This window comes from Dendrobium catenatum, unplaced genomic scaffold (assembly GCF_001605985.2).
Source record: "Dendrobium catenatum unplaced genomic scaffold, ASM160598v2 fragScaff_scaffold_1427, whole genome shotgun sequence".
In the NCBI taxonomy this organism is placed as follows: Eukaryota; Viridiplantae; Streptophyta; class Magnoliopsida; order Asparagales; family Orchidaceae; genus Dendrobium; species Dendrobium catenatum.
Genome location: NW_021319889.1, coordinates 1,022,206 through 1,039,747, shown reverse-complemented (window position 1 = coordinate 1,039,747; position 17,542 = coordinate 1,022,206). Strand labels below are relative to the sequence as shown.

The window sequence follows — 17,542 nt, the reverse complement described above, 5'->3', positions numbered from 1 at the left end:
CCTAAATCACATGTTCCTATTAGACGTTGGCGGACCCCTCTCTGTTAACCTAGTTGTGATCTCAGGCCATGAACTTTGTTGAATTTCTTCTTGTACCCCTGTCTCGCAGAACTTGTTTCACTGGAATTAGACATGTCCAAGGCTCTCATCATGCATCACGCTTGCTATCTAAGGCCATATTTTTATGTTTTTTAAGGTGGTTATTTAAAATCTATTAAGGTTTAAATTTCTACTCAAAGTTAATCTTCAAACGATAATTTATTCTAACATTTTGTTTTAAATATGTGGATATCCTAACAAATAATTGAGTCAAAAAATTCGTACGCGTTCTATCTTCTGAAGATAACCTTTCTTTGTTACAAGTGGTTATGTTCAACAGTGCTGCTTTTGATAGTTAACCTTAACCAGTTTTTTTTTTTTTTTTTCTATTTGGTTTTTGAATTTATCTTATAGTTCTTCAAGATTGTTGCCTTTGAACAACTTCCTGGGACATAACTCGACCTATTCGTGCTAGTTTTAAGTTGAACATAATTCAAAGCTAAATCTCTTGTCCATGTTGATATTTCTTTCCTTAAAGGTACAGCTGCCATGAAGAATAATGACCACGGTTTTATGCCTATTTAATCCAAAACTATGAGGGGGGTACATACTAAGAAGAGAAGGATTGAAATATTTTATATTAGTTTTTCTGGGATGCATACTAAGAAAAAACATTTATTAGCTTCACACTAATGAGGTGATTTGGGATAACCCAAAAATGAACAAATTTTCCAACTTTTCTATGGTACTTGCAAATCATGACTGCAACTTTGAACTATTGTTTCATGGATCTATCATCTTCTCTTTCAGCATCAATTTCTTCTTTTGCGATTCCTCTTATCTTTTGAACCAACATAAGGCTCGGTTTCTTTCAAATCATCTTCCTCTTCTTCCAAGTTTGAAATCTCATGAGATGATTATGATGATCGGGTAGTTGTTGTCCTTTATGCTTGATCTCTAAGATTGGTGTTAGACTGGTCATTGGATCGGTCCAGCCGGTCCACAGTGGACTGGCTCGTTTCTACACTAGGTAGAAAAAAAGTTCTGCCCTCTCTTGTTGGCACCCAAACCATGTGGCCCAAGAGCGCCCATTAGGAAGAATTTGGGAGAGATTTAGGAGGGAAAATTCAAAGAAGGGACTGTTTAGAGATTTCCTTTTGGATTGTATTCATTAAATAGTATATTCATTAAATAGTATGTTTTTCGAGGACTAGGGCATCTTGAATTTGGTTGAAATTTGTGATCTCTCTTAATTTGCTTGGGCTATAGCAGTCAGCTAGGGATTGGGAGAGCTAGATCTTCATCTCGAATTGAAGATCTATCGTACCTTATTTTATTTCATCTACTATCCAATTAAGAGTGTTTTTCTTTGTTATTCCTCTACTGCATTCTCAACATCGGCTTGGTGAGTTGCTGAATTTCTGTTTTCAGCAGGACATTTCTCTATTTTATATTTTTACTTACTAATAATTGGTTCCATAATTTTTGGAAAAATAATGATCTCTTCTTCAAAGGCTCGAAACCTTAAACCAAACCAAAAGAGTAGGAAATTGGGTTACTCACATTGATTAACGAAGTGTGGGCATCGTTGCCACTGCGGAGAGCGCTCTCCACCATATCTAAGATTCTTCTCATTTTGTTGCTTCCATAATTGCATGTTGAACTCTTAGACTCTGCTTCGCACTGCAATCTATAGGGTTGCCCATTTAGCTTTGCTTTTCTTTTAAGAGTAAAAAATTTTAATGACACACTTCCTTGTCATTGCAAATTAATTTTGTTTCCCATAGTATGAGTGGCCACACTTCCATGTCATTGCAAATTAAGTAGTTTCACATAGTGTGAGGCTGGATTTGTCTGACCTTATTAACACATGCCAATGGGGCATGCTGTTGGGAGCAAACAAATCGAACTAAATAAAAAGAAAATGGTGAAGAAAGAACATCAAAATTTACTTGAAAAACTAAAAAATGAGAAAAATCATGGAGCTACACCACACTAACGAATCTACTATAAAACTGGGAGAAATTGTACAAATCTTCCTCTCACAACCTTCACACTTGTCATACGTAAGAGCATAACCACCATAAGGTTATAACTTACATAATGCGCCTCGACGGGCCCGTAATGTCTTGGCGCTGAGTTCTTTATCTATGCTGATCTACAACGCGCGGTGCTAAGTCCTCTATCTCAGAGGGGATCTACAGATCCTTGGCATTGCACTGTATACGCAAAAAAATTTTGGACTTCGCCCTCAAGCAATAGGTGAGCTGCCCTTTTGCGACCCCCACAACCAACTCATCGAGCTCAACTGATAAAAATGAGATCTAAGTCGACATTATAACCTGATTGATTGACATAATCAGATTCCACAAAAGAACTAACACCTATACTTTCGGGTTTCTTCCCATGTTTCCTCGCATGCCAACAACTCTAGGTTCACCACATTGCAATTCATTTGATCGACATTTAGCCATCATTGGTACTATCATCAAGAAAATCCTACTGTCCTTAACCCATCAAGCTTGTCTTTGTAGCTCTACACACAGGTGTTAACGCCCATTTTCTGCTGCATGCTCATCCATGCCAAATTGATTACAACACCAAGATGATTTGCTTCTGAAATTGCCCCAAAAGCTTCATTGAGTTGACCTCTAGAAACAAATTTTTTTGTAAAATTGTAGTACAATGATCATTTCAAGGTCCAATTCTTTCCCTAAATCAAATATCAGTTGTCGTGATTATAGCGCCAAGATGAGACCATGAGAATCATGCTTTAAGTGCATGATGTTCTTCTCAAATTGCCAATTGCAGAAGCTCTGTTTGGTTGGCCTCTAGATATAGTTTTTCCCCCTAGTAAAATTGTAGTACAATAATCAATTCATGCTCCAATTCTTTTTGAAATCGAATACCATCTGTAGCGATCAACAAAAATTGTACTACAAGGAAAAATCTTAAAACATAATTAAGTATAGGGGTGTCAAAATGGGTATTTGGGAATTGGCACGCGTCCAATTCAGCTGACCGAACCCTACCATGTTTTATAAACGGGTTAGAAATTCAGACCCGAACCTCGACCTGCCGGGTTACCGGGTTGACTCGACCCGACACGAGAATTGCGGGTCTGCGAATCTGAGAGAGAACATAGCACCCGAGATGCAAAGTGAACTCAGTGGAGTAAGGGCCATGTGCGGAACTGTGTCTGGGCGAGGTAGGCTACAAGCAAGGGCGGGCATGGGAGTGCACGACTACTGTGTGGGGCGAGAGTGGAATTGTGTGGGCAAGATCGCGATTGTGGGCAGGACTGCTTGTGCGCACCTACGCCACTTCGGCCTACATGTGCGAGCATTGCGAGCCTGAGGTTTGAAGGGGACTCTGGTCCAGGCAAGGTGCTTGCGCGGGGTGACTGGCTAGGTCCGAATGGTGACTCGGGCCAAATTCGGGTTAGCGGGTTAACCCGGACCCGGCCCCGGCCCGATTTTTGAAACAATTCAAAAATTGGAAACTTAATCCGACCCATTTGTTAAATGGGTTGACCCAAAATCGAATTTTTTGGGTCGAGTTATTAGATCAGGTCAATAATTGACACCCCTTGTTAAGTAGGAAATAAATAGTTTCTTGATGGGAGGGGAAAATTCCATGTCAAAATAGTCCAAATCCTTGTCATCTTGAGATTATTTCAGTGGAAGAAAGATGCCTAATGCTATTTAGAAATGCTGTTATAAATATCTGCCTTTTTTTTTTTTACATGCACCATCTACATAAACTATAACTTCGTGTAATCAAATTTACACTGGAGATGGGTATTGTGTTTACCGAATAGTTTTTATTATTGTTTGCGCTTTAGTTTAAGCATGCATGATTACAGCTCATATTGATGTGTTAAAGTATACATGTAATTGCTTAAAACATCCGTAATAAAACATCCGTAATCCCGGTTTTTTTTGAGCTATCTGAAATTCAAAATCAATGCCCTACTTGTTTTTGATATTTAAATCATAACCGAGAAAGCATGGTTCTTGAACAGTATATCTGCAAAACAAGTACTAAAAGTGGTAATTTAGGTTAGCTTGGCTTAATGGTGTCTAACTTTATGTGCATTTATTCTTTATTGTGCTACAGTTGTTTTAATATTATTTTTTACTCGCTTGCATATAAATTTCATTCCACATAGGAGAAACATTACGTATTTGTCAAACGAAGTGATTTTGCAATGTGCCGAAATGCATGGTTAAGTTAAAAGTTGGTGTTGCTTTTCTTGGCATGGACCAAGCACATGATGCTGGCCTTATAATTTTCTCACTAACTTGCGTGCGCAAATCTATTTCAAGTATTTATTGCATCGTTTCCCTGATCAACTGTTGTTCCTTTTGGCAATCGTTAGTGTCCTTTCCTGTGACAGTAAGCAGTAAATGATTTTGGTTGTACAGATAATTTGCACAGTGAGGAAGCATGTTCTTCTTGGGGGACCTAAACGCCTTCTTTTCACTGTTCCTCCATTAATATTTTCTGCCCTCAAGGTCTGTTTCTTTAATTTATTTGGGAAGATTCACAAACCACATTAATATGGTAGTATATACTTGCTTCCGAAATGGTTGAGTTGCGCTTATTCAATTACCTGGATGCATTACAATAGATAACTGATGCATTGACTTTAATATGTCTTTGAAAGTTCTAATATAGAATTGTATGAAAAATGATCGTTGCAAGTTCTTGAAGATTCTGGTATATCAGCGGGATGTATATAAGTTATAGAAATGTAAAAACTTACCTTCAAATTTGCTTTGGCATGAGCTTTAGTGTGATTCATGTTTCAGACAATTGGCCTAAACATTATACTGCGGAAGATTCTTACCATAAATTTGTAACACGAGGTAAATGAAAAAATAAGTTGTGTGGTGTTAACAATAGTTCCAAGAGTATTTGTTTATCGAACCATTAAAATTTTATTTGCAATAATTTGGCTGCTTCATCTGCAGGAAAAAGGTTCAGGGTAAACATTATATATATGTGAGATTACTTTGCTTATATTGTTCTATTTTATCATTTTATAAATTATAAAATAAGTTATAATATATATTTAATCTCATAAATAAGAAGGGTGAATAATGATAGGAAACACTTGTAGATCGCAAGTATTTCCTATCAATCTTCTAAAAATAGTAAGAATTCTTCACAAAATCCGCACAAAATCACAAAAAAACAGTAGATAATTTGTATTATTTGATGAAAGGAACACAGAAAATAGCAAGATACAATTGATCCTTAGTTTGAGAGGAGGATCGATCTCTCCCTAATCTCTAGATGCCGCTAGAGCCCAAAGAAAACCTAAATCTAAGAGATCTCAAATTTCAGCCAAATTCAAGATGCCCTAACCCTAGGAAAACAAAGTATTTAATGCATACAAATCAAAAGGAAATCCCTAAACAGTCCTTACATTCAAATTTCTCTCTTAATCCCCCCAAAAATCCTTCCTAAAACGCTTTGCTTGGGCGGTCGGGCCGCTCGATCTCCGCAGGAGGCGGAGATCCCGTGTCAATTGCGAAATGTCGATCCCGTGCGGACCGGATGGATCGTTCTAACAATACTTCCCTCCCAAAGATCCACCTTGTCCTCAAGGTGGAAATATGCTCGTGTTCTCGTGGGGTGGCCATCCTTGTGGTGACTGAAAAACCTTACTGTATTGCTAAACCAAGGGCTGCACGGAAAGAGAAACATCCCCTCCCTCCAATTTGATCGCATCTAACCTGTGTAGTCCCACCAGATAATCTTTCCCCACCTCTTGAAGGCCCCTAACCATGGTCTTAAGTGATACCATGACTTTGGATAGCTCTTCATCTCCCCTTATAATCACTTTTCTCCCATAAATCATTAATTCCATCGTAAGTGCTCCCAAATTTTCATTAGTTTCCCCTAAGGTTTGCAACCACTTCATTCTCAGGATGACATCAGTACTTCCTAATTCTAGTGGAAGAAAGTCCTCCCTTACCTGAATCCACTGGATGGTCAACATCACTCATCTACAAATCCCCTGGCCTTTCTCCACCTTCCTTGTACCCATCATCACTCCATAACAGCCAGTGTCCACCGATTTCACTCCCAGTTGGTCGACAACCTGAGTGGAAATGAAATTTTGGGTTGCCCCACTATCAATTAGCACCACCACTTCCCTGCCCTCTATCTCCCCCTTCACCTTCATGGTATGATTCGTAGTGAATCCTACCACTGAGTTCAGGAAAACCTCAGCCAGATCCAAGTGTGGCTTCTCCTCCTTCTCCTCCTCGGTCTCCTCCTCACCTCCCTTAGTTTTCTCGTCATCACAGACGGTGAGAACCTGAAGAGTTTGGTCCTTGCACCGATGCCCTGACGTATACTTCTCCTCGCACCTGAAACACAACCCCTTGGCCCTCTTCTCCTGCATCTCCTTCTCTGTCAGCCTCTTGAAATTTTCCCCACTCCCTCCTCCTACTGGCTTCTCCCTGGCGGTATCATTAATGTTGCTTGAGGCTGGCCCCTTGGGTGCTAGAAGAGTGGTCGTAATCTTGTAAGAGCCTCCTAAGCTATTGCTTCAGGCTCCCTTCTTTAGATTCTTCTGATTTTTCACCAGCTGTGTCAATTTCATGGTCTCCCCCAAGTCACTAGGCATCAAAACTTTCACTGCCACTCGGATCTCTGCCTTCAACCCTTTCATGAAATTCCCCACCAACACTGTATCTGAGAGTCGCTCCATCCTGCTAGCTAGGTGCTCAAACTACTACCGGTAATCTACTACTTATCCCTCATGTGTCAAAGCAAAGAACTACTCATAGAAGTCTCCTCCCCGATCGGTTTGGAAACGCTCTATTATGCAGTCATTAAATTCCCTCCAATTCATGATCGGCCTCCGTTGGTCTCTCCACTGAAACCACAATAGGGCTTTCCCTTCCAAGCACAATCCCGCTGCTGTCAGCTTCTCCTCCTCCGTCAACCCATTGATGACAAAGTACCGCTCTACCTTGTAAATCCATCCATACGCATCTTCTTCTTTGAAGATGGGCATCTTCAACTTCCTCACCTTCTAGTCACCGTCATTTCCCCAGTGCTCAGTCCACCCCATGTGTTCCGCTCTTCCCTTGCTCTGTCATAGCCCAAACTCCCTTCGAAATCCCCCCTTCTGTCTTCAAAATCAGCACCACGACGGCCGTAGTATCCCTTCTGGCGTTCCCCATAACCTCCTCTTTCTTCCCTCTAGACAGGCTCCAGGTGGGGTCTTCTTCCTTCCCCTTCCACGATTTTCACCTCATCTCCCTACGAATTTCAGAATTCGCCTTTTTTCTTTCCTCCTCTTTTGCCACGGAAGCCGTCGTTTGGTTGTAGATTTTCAATATTTTCTTCATCATGTCCCGGAGATCGGCTACTTGTCCTTTCATGGAGGAAATCCTTTCCTCCACCGTTGTCTCTATTGGGTTCATCTCCCCTTCAAGCCTTTCTTCTAATGCATCAACTTTCTTGGCCGCCATCTCGATCCGAACTTTTGTAAATCCAAAAATTCCGGATTTGGATTACAAAAAAACAGCACTTCGTCCCTTCCCAGCCAAAAATTAGCTGTCAAACTTCGCCAAAATCAACCCATGAACAATCCCATGACTTGCTCTGATTCCAATTTGATAGGAAACAATTGTAGATCGCAAGTCTTGCCTATCAATCTTCTAAAAATAGCAAGAATTCTTCACAAAATCCGCACAAAATCACAAAAAAAAAACAGTAGATAATTTGTATTATTTGATGAAAGGAACACGGAAATCTCTCCCAAATCTCTAGACGCTGCTAGAGCCCAAAGAAAACCTAAATCTAAGATATCTCAAATTTCAGTCAAATTCAAGATGCCCTAACCCTAGGAAAACAAAGTATTTAATGCATACAAATCAAAAGGAAATCCCTAAACAGTCCATACATTCAAGTTTCTCTCTTAATCCCCCCAAAAATCCTTCCTAAAACGCTCTGCTTGGGCGGTCAGGCCGCTCGATCTCCGCAGGAGGCGGAGATCCCACATCAATTGCGAAATGCTGGTCCCGTGCGAACTGGCTAAAATTATATTTTTTAAAGCAAAATTTAAATTGAAGATAATTACAATCATAAGAAAAAAAATTGAAATTCGAATTGCAGTAAGTATAGGGTTGGGAGGGGAAGAGTCTTATTAGGAGCAAAGCACTGTAAATCAAACAACCATTAATTTAATGCGCTTTTGACACAGAATTTTAATGCAAAATATGATTTCTTTGGACTGAAGATTTTCTTGAATTCACTAACTTGAAGATGCAAAACACTATGTTGAGATTTGAAGGAAAATGGTTTTTGTATCACCATCCCTACTTCCATTTTTCCTTCAAATCTCAACATAATGCTTATTTAGTATCTCCAATTTATTAAGTTTCAAGAAAGTCTTCAATCTGAATGAATCATATTTTGCACCAAAATTCTGTGTCAAAATTGCGTTAAATTAATGATTGTGTGATTTACATTGTTTTTCTCTCAATAAGACTCTTCTCCTCCCAACCTTATACTTGCTACAATTTCAATTTTAAAATTTTTTCTTATGTCTATAATGATCTTCAATTTAGATTTTGCTTTAAAAAAATATAAATTTTTTTATTAATTATTCACCCTTATTATTTAGTAAATTAAATATGTATTATAATTTATTTTATAATTATTAAATGATCAAATAGAACAATATAAGCAATGTAATCTCACATACACTCGTACTACTAAAAATACCCTCATATTTAACTTTGAACTTAACTTTAACTTTTATTTTAGGCTCTGGGACTAGATTAGATTAATAATAGTTGAGGGACTAAATTGATAATTAGCATTATCTTATCTACTAGGGGTCAGCTTTATGAATCCTCAATTTTCATTTGTTTTTATTGAGTGCTCCTAACTTGTTAGAGATATTCTTTGTAAATCATTTTAAATAATTTTCTATACATATAATTTTAGATCTTCTCCGTCTCCTTCTAATCTTTTGATGTTAATTTTATCTACTCATATAATCAGTACATGTCTTACCAAGTATATACTTAGCTATCTTATCCTAAGTAGAAGTTACACTAATTGTTTCCTCTAATATATTCATTCTTTAATTTATCTCTAATATAATGTATTTGTTTATATTTGTTGTCTCATTTGATTTATGTAATAATTTATTGGAGTTTATGGAATTCTCTTAGAATAGCTTAATGTTGAATAGTTCAGCACAGTAAAAGCTATATGTTTTTGGTTTGTAGCTGGTGAGGCGTTTGCAAGGTCAGGAAAGAGATGTGGATGGCGAAGATGTTTATGCTACTCCAAAGAAAATATTTCAGATTTTGAATCAGGTTAGTCTTCGTAATTACTCTTTCTTTAGTATTCAAGTATAATGTGATTTTTTTCCACATTGTTGTCAAGAGTTCTTAACACTAAAGCCCAATTTCACATTAAATAATAAAGAGATGGGCATGTGGTGGAGAAGATCAAACTTGCATTAGCTTCCTTGATTTTAAGAAGGAAGCACACAAAAAGATACTGTGGATATGTGCACTTAATTGTCAAGTAGTAGTTTGATCATATAGATTTTTAAGAGTGATCATAGATACATGCTTGATATGTCACTAGCTTTTATGAGCAGAGGTTAACATAAATTTTCCTCTCGGCAAGCTTGGGCATAGGATGGATGCATTGGATGGTTGACTGCTCTAAGATATAAGTGATCATTATTGCTTGAATATTTAGAAACTTTATCATTTTTCTAAATTTGAAGTGGAGGAATGCATCGGGCTTGTTGTGTGATAGAAAAGTACCCCTCAAACTTAAGTGAAAAATCTATAAGATGGTAGTGAGGCCTGCAATACTTTATGGTGCTGGATGTTGGCCATTAAAAGAGAAGCATAATACTAAGTTAAGTGTGGCAAAGATGAGGATGCTAAGGTGGATGAGTGGCTTTACCCTTAGAGATAGGATATGAAATGAGCATATACGTGAAAAGGTTGGAGTAGCTCCAATAGAAGATAAGATTAGAGAGAGTCGCCTTAGATGGTTTGGTCACATAAAACGACGGCCTTCCAATGACCCAGTTAGGAGAGTAGAGGTATTAGATTTGACTTATGTTAAGAAAGATAGAGGCAAACCTAAAAAGACTTGGTTAGAAAATATTATGAATGACCTTTCTTTATTAGATTTAAACGAGAATTTGACCTTTAATAGGACACAATGGAGAAAAAGGATTCATTTAGCCGACCCCACGTAGTGGGATAAAGGCTTGATGATGTTGTTGTTGTTTTTGTATATAATTTAGGTTTGAGCCCAAAGTAACTTATTTTGAAATTTGATGGCAATTTTGATACTTATGGCTTGTCATATAAGTATCAATATTAACATGATCAATATTAACATTATCATTATCAGGGAATGCATCTCAAAGAATTTGTATTTGTAGTAGAAAACATAAATTTTAAGAATAAATTCTTCTGATTATGATGTACAAGGATCTTGTCCATCATATGGATAATATTGAACCTTGTTCACTCTAATTATTTGCTTGCAGAGTATTGGTTTCGTCTGTTTTATCAATTAAGCCCATTAAGTGTTTATGAGTTGAACTTATGGCTTGTCATATAAGCAAGGTGGCCTTATGAGTTTTTTATGTAGAAAATGAGTTTAATTAAAGGCTTTGAAGATCTTATGCAACAAAAGTAATTTTACAAGATTCACGATCAAGCATTTGATTCACAATGCGCGAGATGTAAGTTTGTTTGATTAGACTGTGAGAGAATATTTAAAATCATTCTTTCATTGTGTAAATGTTTATCATAGGGATCAAGTCTTATCGATACCTAGGACATAAAGGATCAAATTTTAAATGTGGGACTTATGGCACTCCCCTATAGCAAGGCAACCTGCTCGAGAACATTGTGCAACAACTAGATAATATATTTGAGTTTGAAGAAGAGTTTCATTAATTTTATAATGATTGATCATTTTTCAAAATCACTGCACAGTTCTCGAAGTGGGTCATCATGTAGATCTTTAAGAACAATCTTGATTCCAACTTTTAGTTATTATCATACTTGGGTGTGAGCATGATTTTTTTTTTCAGTGGTTGACGTGCTTTACAGAAAGCCCTGCTTTTGATGTGCTTGCACATTTCACAAAATGTTTGAAAACTACCCTTATTCAAATCTTTATGTGAATATTATCATTAAAATGTGTGCAACTTTTTATTTGAAGACAGATGCTTGCACATTTTCGCATGCAAGAGTGTTTGTGATGTAGAACTAAATGTGTGTGTTGATGCTTTTGAAACTATATGCCTTTTTGAAAGAGCAAGAGCAATTAGTCAACTTCCTTGATTTAAACGGTGATTGAAAACAATAAAGCAATGATTTAGATCAAGCAATAGATTACACAACAAAGATTTAGAACACAAAAATAGTCAATCAAATTAGATTTTGCTTAATGTAAGGCTTTCGACAAAAATCCTTAAATTAGCATTCAGAATAGTCACTATGTAAAATCCCTCACTCAACTCTTTGATGATTGGTGGAAACGAAAAAAGCTTACATAATCTTTATGATGCCACACTTCAACCAAGGATTATTCGATTTCTATGAGCACTTCCTAGCAGAAACATTTATATTGCAGTCTCTCAAATACGAAGTTACTCATTGACAATGATAGAGCTTGAGTTGGCATCCTTTCTTCTCCTAATCTCCTTGATTTGCATGTTTTTTATTCATTATTTTTCTGTTGTCGATATTTTTCAGACCATTGAGGCACTATCATCTGTTCCTTCACCCGAACTTTCCTTGAGGTTGTACTTACAATGTGCAGAGGTTTGTAGACTTTCAATTGAGGTTATATCTCTAATCTCCCTTCAACAGCAGCTATTGTTTCTGATTTGATATTTTCTCAGGCTGCCAATGATTGTGATCTTGAACCCATTGCGTATGAGTTTTTTACTCAGGCATTTATATTATATGAAGAAGAAGTTGCAGTAAGAAACTAGACTACAATTATTCATGCCTAATTAGGTGTTATTATTTTATCAATGGTTATTTGCTCAATGAAATGATTTGTTGTGACTACTACTATTATTCATTTTGTTACTATCTTTTATTTTCTTTCCTTATAATCTATGTAGGATTCAAAAGCTCAAGTGACGGCAATTCACCTAATTATCGGAACTCTGCAAAGGATGAACGTATTTGGAGTTGAGAATAGAGATACACTAACCCATAAGGCCACAGGGGTGGGTTTTATGCCCATGCTCATTCATTTTTAATTCTGTTTATTATGAACTTCAGAGTTCATTTCTTCCTTTTTCCTGGCAGTATTCTGCAAAGCTTTTGAAAAAGCCTGATCAGTGCAGTGCAGTTTATGCTTGCTCACACCTCTTTTGGGTTGATGATCAAGATGGAATCAAGGACGGAGAAAGGTAAGTTTTGCAGATACTTTCTTTCCTTTAATGCTTTTATTTCTGTACCTGAAGACTGATTAGCAGCGGCTTTGAGAGTTCTTGCAAACCCATTTTTCTTTGGCATATATGGCCATTGACTCTATATCTATTCATTCAAATTTGTCTCTTGTTATTTATGACTTCTCGGTAACTGCCTTTACCTGAATATTTGTTGTTTGAGGCCATAAATAGATTCAGGAAGTTTACAATTACAAGTATAAGTATTTGATTTAGGCTCGTTTAGCCTGAAAATTCACTCAGAAGGGTTCTTTAGGCTCCAAAATTTTCAAAATTGAGTTTGTAATGCTAACAATGGTTTCAAGAGATCCTCAAACATCTAAAAAGTCATATTCGGGTCGGAAAACAAACTTGAATGGCCCAAACTAAGTGTTGGTAGGCCTAGGTCATTGCCTTGTGCTGCCCACATCACTCTAGCCTTGGGGTCCAAATTTGTTGTCCATGATTTAGCATTTTTAAAAATTATTTCCTAATTTAAATATTTAAAAAAGGAAAATAATCAATCTCATACTTTAACCAAATTTTTTTATGTAGGTTCTTCCACAATCCCAAAAATTTTGGGTGTAAAATTTTATTATCTTAATGCTTGGATTTTTTTTTTTTTTATTTTGTATAAAATTTCTTTTTTTTTTTTTTTTTGTATAAAATTTCTATGATTAAACCAATAATTGATTTTTTTTTTTTTTGTATTTGTTGCTTGTTGCACGAGCTACCATAAATTTTCTCATGCCAAAATATTTTCATTTGATTATGAAAATCTCCAAAATCATAACTTTGTTGAATTTTATCTTTAGATGATTGCAAAATATAAAAAATTATTGTGATTTGTGCATTTTTGTGGATGCTCCCCTTGATGCATAATTTTTCTGCAAATTTGTTTATATTTTTTTCTTAAAATAAGTTTTACTAGAAAGATTCTAGAATAGATGTTGGTTAACAATTTCTATGTTATGTTTTCTTAATTGAAAATCTTTTGAGGGGTCAAAGAAGTGAGTTTTCTAAAGTTCTTGGTGACATTGGAAAGAGTGCTTATTGATATATGCATTATCATATATCTACTTTCTTCTAAAATTTTAGATCTAAGGAGAAAAATAACATGAAGGACATTTTGGCCTCCACTTTATAAATTGGGGTGGAAGGTGGAGGATGAAAGGTGGAAGGAGCCACATCCCCTATTGAGGTGGAAAATATTTTTAATTTTTTTCATGAAACATATCACCTAGTTAGATTTGGTTGTACATTTTGTTAGGATGATGGTTAAAGGAGAGCAGTGTCATGTTCCACCGTCATCGGCAATGCCTTAGCAATACTTCATAAAAAGATTTACTTTCCTAATGATCCAGTGACCCTTGCCCTTGCCCTTAGAAAATATGATCGAGCACGCTCTCCTTAATCAAGATAAATCATCATGTATGAGATAACTTTATGAATAGGCATGTTTCCCCCCATCTCCTAGATTAATCAAGATCTTCACAACATTCAAGGTTATCCTACATTCCTATCTTGATTTTTTATTCAAAGCTAAGATATCGTTGTTGGCATGGCTATCCCTTTAATGGGACAAGGTTCACTCTCAAATATTTATTTAGATTGTGCAAGTTCATTTGCGACAAGGGGAGTTTGTTATTTTAGTATTGCTCAAATATCTTGCATGCACATAGTAAATAGCCCACAACAAAAGAAGCGCAGGATTTTTTTATGTAGAAACTAAAAAAGAGAAAAAGCAAAAGTCCTAACTTAACTGAGTTAGTTTCTTTATGTAGGTTGAAGATTAAAAAGATCCGGCCTTCTATTCAAATTTAAGAGGTGGGATTACAATGTCAATACTTCAAGGTTATTTCATGTAATGATGGTGGAGAATCTTGGAAAAAGTGATAGCGAGCATTGGCATCAAAGAACAAGCAATGACAGGCTTCATAGAACAGGCGATAACCGCTGTCAATGTTAACTAACGACAACAACAAGCCTTTATCCCACAATGTGGGGTCAGCTACATGAATCATTTTTCTCCATTGTTCTTTTAAGGGTCAAATTCTCATCTAAATCTAATAAACAAATATCATTTTTAATACTTTCTAACCAGTTTTTTTAGGTCTACCTCTGCCTTTCTTAATATAAGTCAAATATAATACATCTACTTTTTTAATCGGGTCATTGGAAGGCTGCCATTTTATGTGACCAAACCATCTAAGGCGACTCTCTCTAATCTTTCTATCACATACAAGCTCGATGCATTCCTCCACTTCAGCCATCCAACTTGAACTCTACTAATAATATCCTCATCTATTTCACCATCACTTTGAACAATAGACCCAAGATATCTAAAACTTGTGCTCTTATTAATAACTTGATCTCCCAGAATCACAATCCCCCCACTAGATCTATTATTACTAAAATTACACTCCATATATTCAATTTTAGATCTACTCAATGAAAGCCTTTAAACTCTAAGGTTGACCTCCATAATTCAAGTTTACCTTCAACTCCCTCTCTAGTCTTATCAAATATCAACAAGAAGAATATCATCAGTAAAAAGCACACACTACGGTACAACCTCTTGCAAATGTCTAATGAGAACATCCATAACTAATGCAAAAAGATATGGGCTTAAGGTTGCTCCTTGATGTAATCCAACTGAAATAGGAAAATACTTGGCCAAACCACCTTGCATTTGAACACATGTAACAGCTCCTGCATAGTGCATACATATCCTTAATAACTTGAATATAAGCATTATTAACCCTTTTATTATGTTGAACTCTCCATAGCACTTCTCTTGGAACTTTATCATATATGCTTTTTCTAAATCAATAAAAATCATATATTGATCCTCCTTATTCTCTCTATACTTCTCCATCAAACCTCTCAATAAATGTATAGTTTTTATATCTCTCCCATAGTTTTAAAATGATCTTACGGGGTTTTCACGAAAATGACTTAATTCCCCTATAATTCGCACAAACTTATTCATCACCTTTATTCTTTAAAATATGAATCTACACACATTCTCCACTCTTCTTGCATCCTTTTAGTTTTCAAAATAATATTAAAAAGATTAGTAAGACAAAAAATTCTTTCATCTCCTAAGCATTTCCACACCTCTATTGGAATATCATCAGGTCCAATAGCTTTTGCACACTTCATTTTCTTTAAAGTCTCTTTAACTTCGATTTTACTAATACGCCAATAAAAACAAAAATATTTATTTTCATTTAGGGTGCTAAGGTCACTAAAGTCAATTGCATTCTCATAATCTTTATTAAAAAGTTTAGCTAAATATCTCATCCACCTTTGTTGAATATCATTTTCTAATAAAAGCACTTTTTAATCTTCATTCTTAATACAATTCACTTGAACTAAATCTTTACTAATCATATCTCTTTGTTTAGCTAACTTATAAATATATCTTTCGCCCTCCTTAGTATCTAATCTATTATATAAATTATTAAAAGCTAAAATCTTTGCATTGCGAATTACTTTCTTAGACTCCTTACGGGCCTCTTTATATCTTTCTCAATTATTAGAGTTTTTATAGCTAAACAACAATCAAAAAATTATTATTGACATTAGCTGATGGTGGATGATGCTAGAAAGGGAACAACAATCATGAGAGGGCAATTGTTGTCAATTATCAATATCAATCTTCAAAGGATGAGTAACGTTGGTTGTCAGCATTAGTCAATGCTTTGTAATGACAAACGATCGGCAATGGTTGTTGCCTGTTAGCCTCAAAAGATACTAGACGACATCAAACAGGCAACTGTAATCATCAGCATCATTCTACAGTAGTAACAAACATAGATGTCAAAGGCGCAAAATAGCGCGCGCCATGGTGCACGGCGCGGCGCGGCGAACCTACGACGCCATGTGTATGGCGCGGCGCAAACGTTCAAAATGGCGCACGCTATTTGCTCCACAGCGCGCCATGGCACATGGCGCACGACGCAAACTAGCGCGCACCATTTGTTTTAAAATATTTTTAATGTAATTATAAATATTTTTTATATATATTTTTTAAGATAATATATTTTCTAATTTTTAAATATATTAAAAGTATTAAGATAAATGTTAGATTGCATATTATTATCTTCTTAATGATATTTACTTTCATTTAAATATATTTTAGTTGTATAAAGATTGACTACTTATTGGATTTAAAATTATGTTGGATTGTTAATAGTTTGTCTTTCAATTTAATGATATTTCATATTCATGCTTATTATTTTATAATTCTTTTATAATTTGCTTCATGTTCAAAATGGTGCGCGCCGCGCTGTACGCTATGCGCCATGGTTCAAATAGGACCTTTGTGCCATGGTGCGCCATTCGCCGTTAACAAGTATGGTAACAAACTTTTGGCTAACTATATTATTGGAAGGTGATTTGAGAGGTTGTCATCATGGTTAGAGTAAGCGCAAGCAACCAAAAAAGGTTGATTAGGATTCTAAACAGGCAAAATTCAAAAGTGACCAGTTGAGGTCCGAACACCTTTTAGAGCTTTAGAATTCATTATATTTAAGAATTCTCTCCACCTAAGTTCCCCCAAATGAGTAAAAACAAGGCATATTTGTATATGTTTGGAGTGTTATTTTAGTCATTTATATCAAAAAACTTCATTAGACGATATGAATATATCTCCGTAGATAATGCTATATATTTTAATATCATAGTGAATTGAAAATTAAGTTACCTTGAACTCATAAAATTTGTCTCATCTAAACGTTTGATTCAACTATCAAAATTTGGAGAACGTTTGACCCTGAAATGGTATCAATAAGTTTTCAATTATACTTCAAAGTACTTAATTTAGGCCCATTTGAGCTCAAATCCAAACATTTTTTATGTAATTGGATTCATCTCATTGAACTATTGTTCAACTATAAAATGATTGAAAATGGAGTTTAGACGATTTCATAATTAAATTGTTTTAGTTTCTAGCGTAAGTACTTGAATGATTTGAAATCTGATAGGAAACACTTGTAGATCTCAAGTATTTCCTATTAATCTTCGGAA

General features: G+C 35.8%; 1 protein-coding gene across 3 annotated transcripts in view; it reads left to right on the top strand.

The window, feature by feature from the left end:
- LOC110099665 (vacuolar protein sorting-associated protein 35B-like) overlaps positions 1–17,542 on the top strand; it is a 45,473-nt gene that overhangs the window by 23,985 nt on the left and 3,946 nt on the right. For all 3 annotated transcript variants that reach the window (XM_028699996.1, XM_020826878.2, XM_028699997.1), the window contains 6 exons: positions 4,467–4,556; positions 9,306–9,395; positions 11,820–11,888; positions 11,969–12,049; positions 12,197–12,304; positions 12,387–12,490. In XM_028699996.1, the coding sequence (XP_028555829.1) occupies positions 4,467–4,556; positions 9,306–9,395; positions 11,820–11,888; positions 11,969–12,049; positions 12,197–12,304; positions 12,387–12,490 (542 nt within the window). The remainder of the gene's footprint in view (positions 1–4,466; positions 4,557–9,305; positions 9,396–11,819; positions 11,889–11,968; positions 12,050–12,196; positions 12,305–12,386; positions 12,491–17,542) is intronic.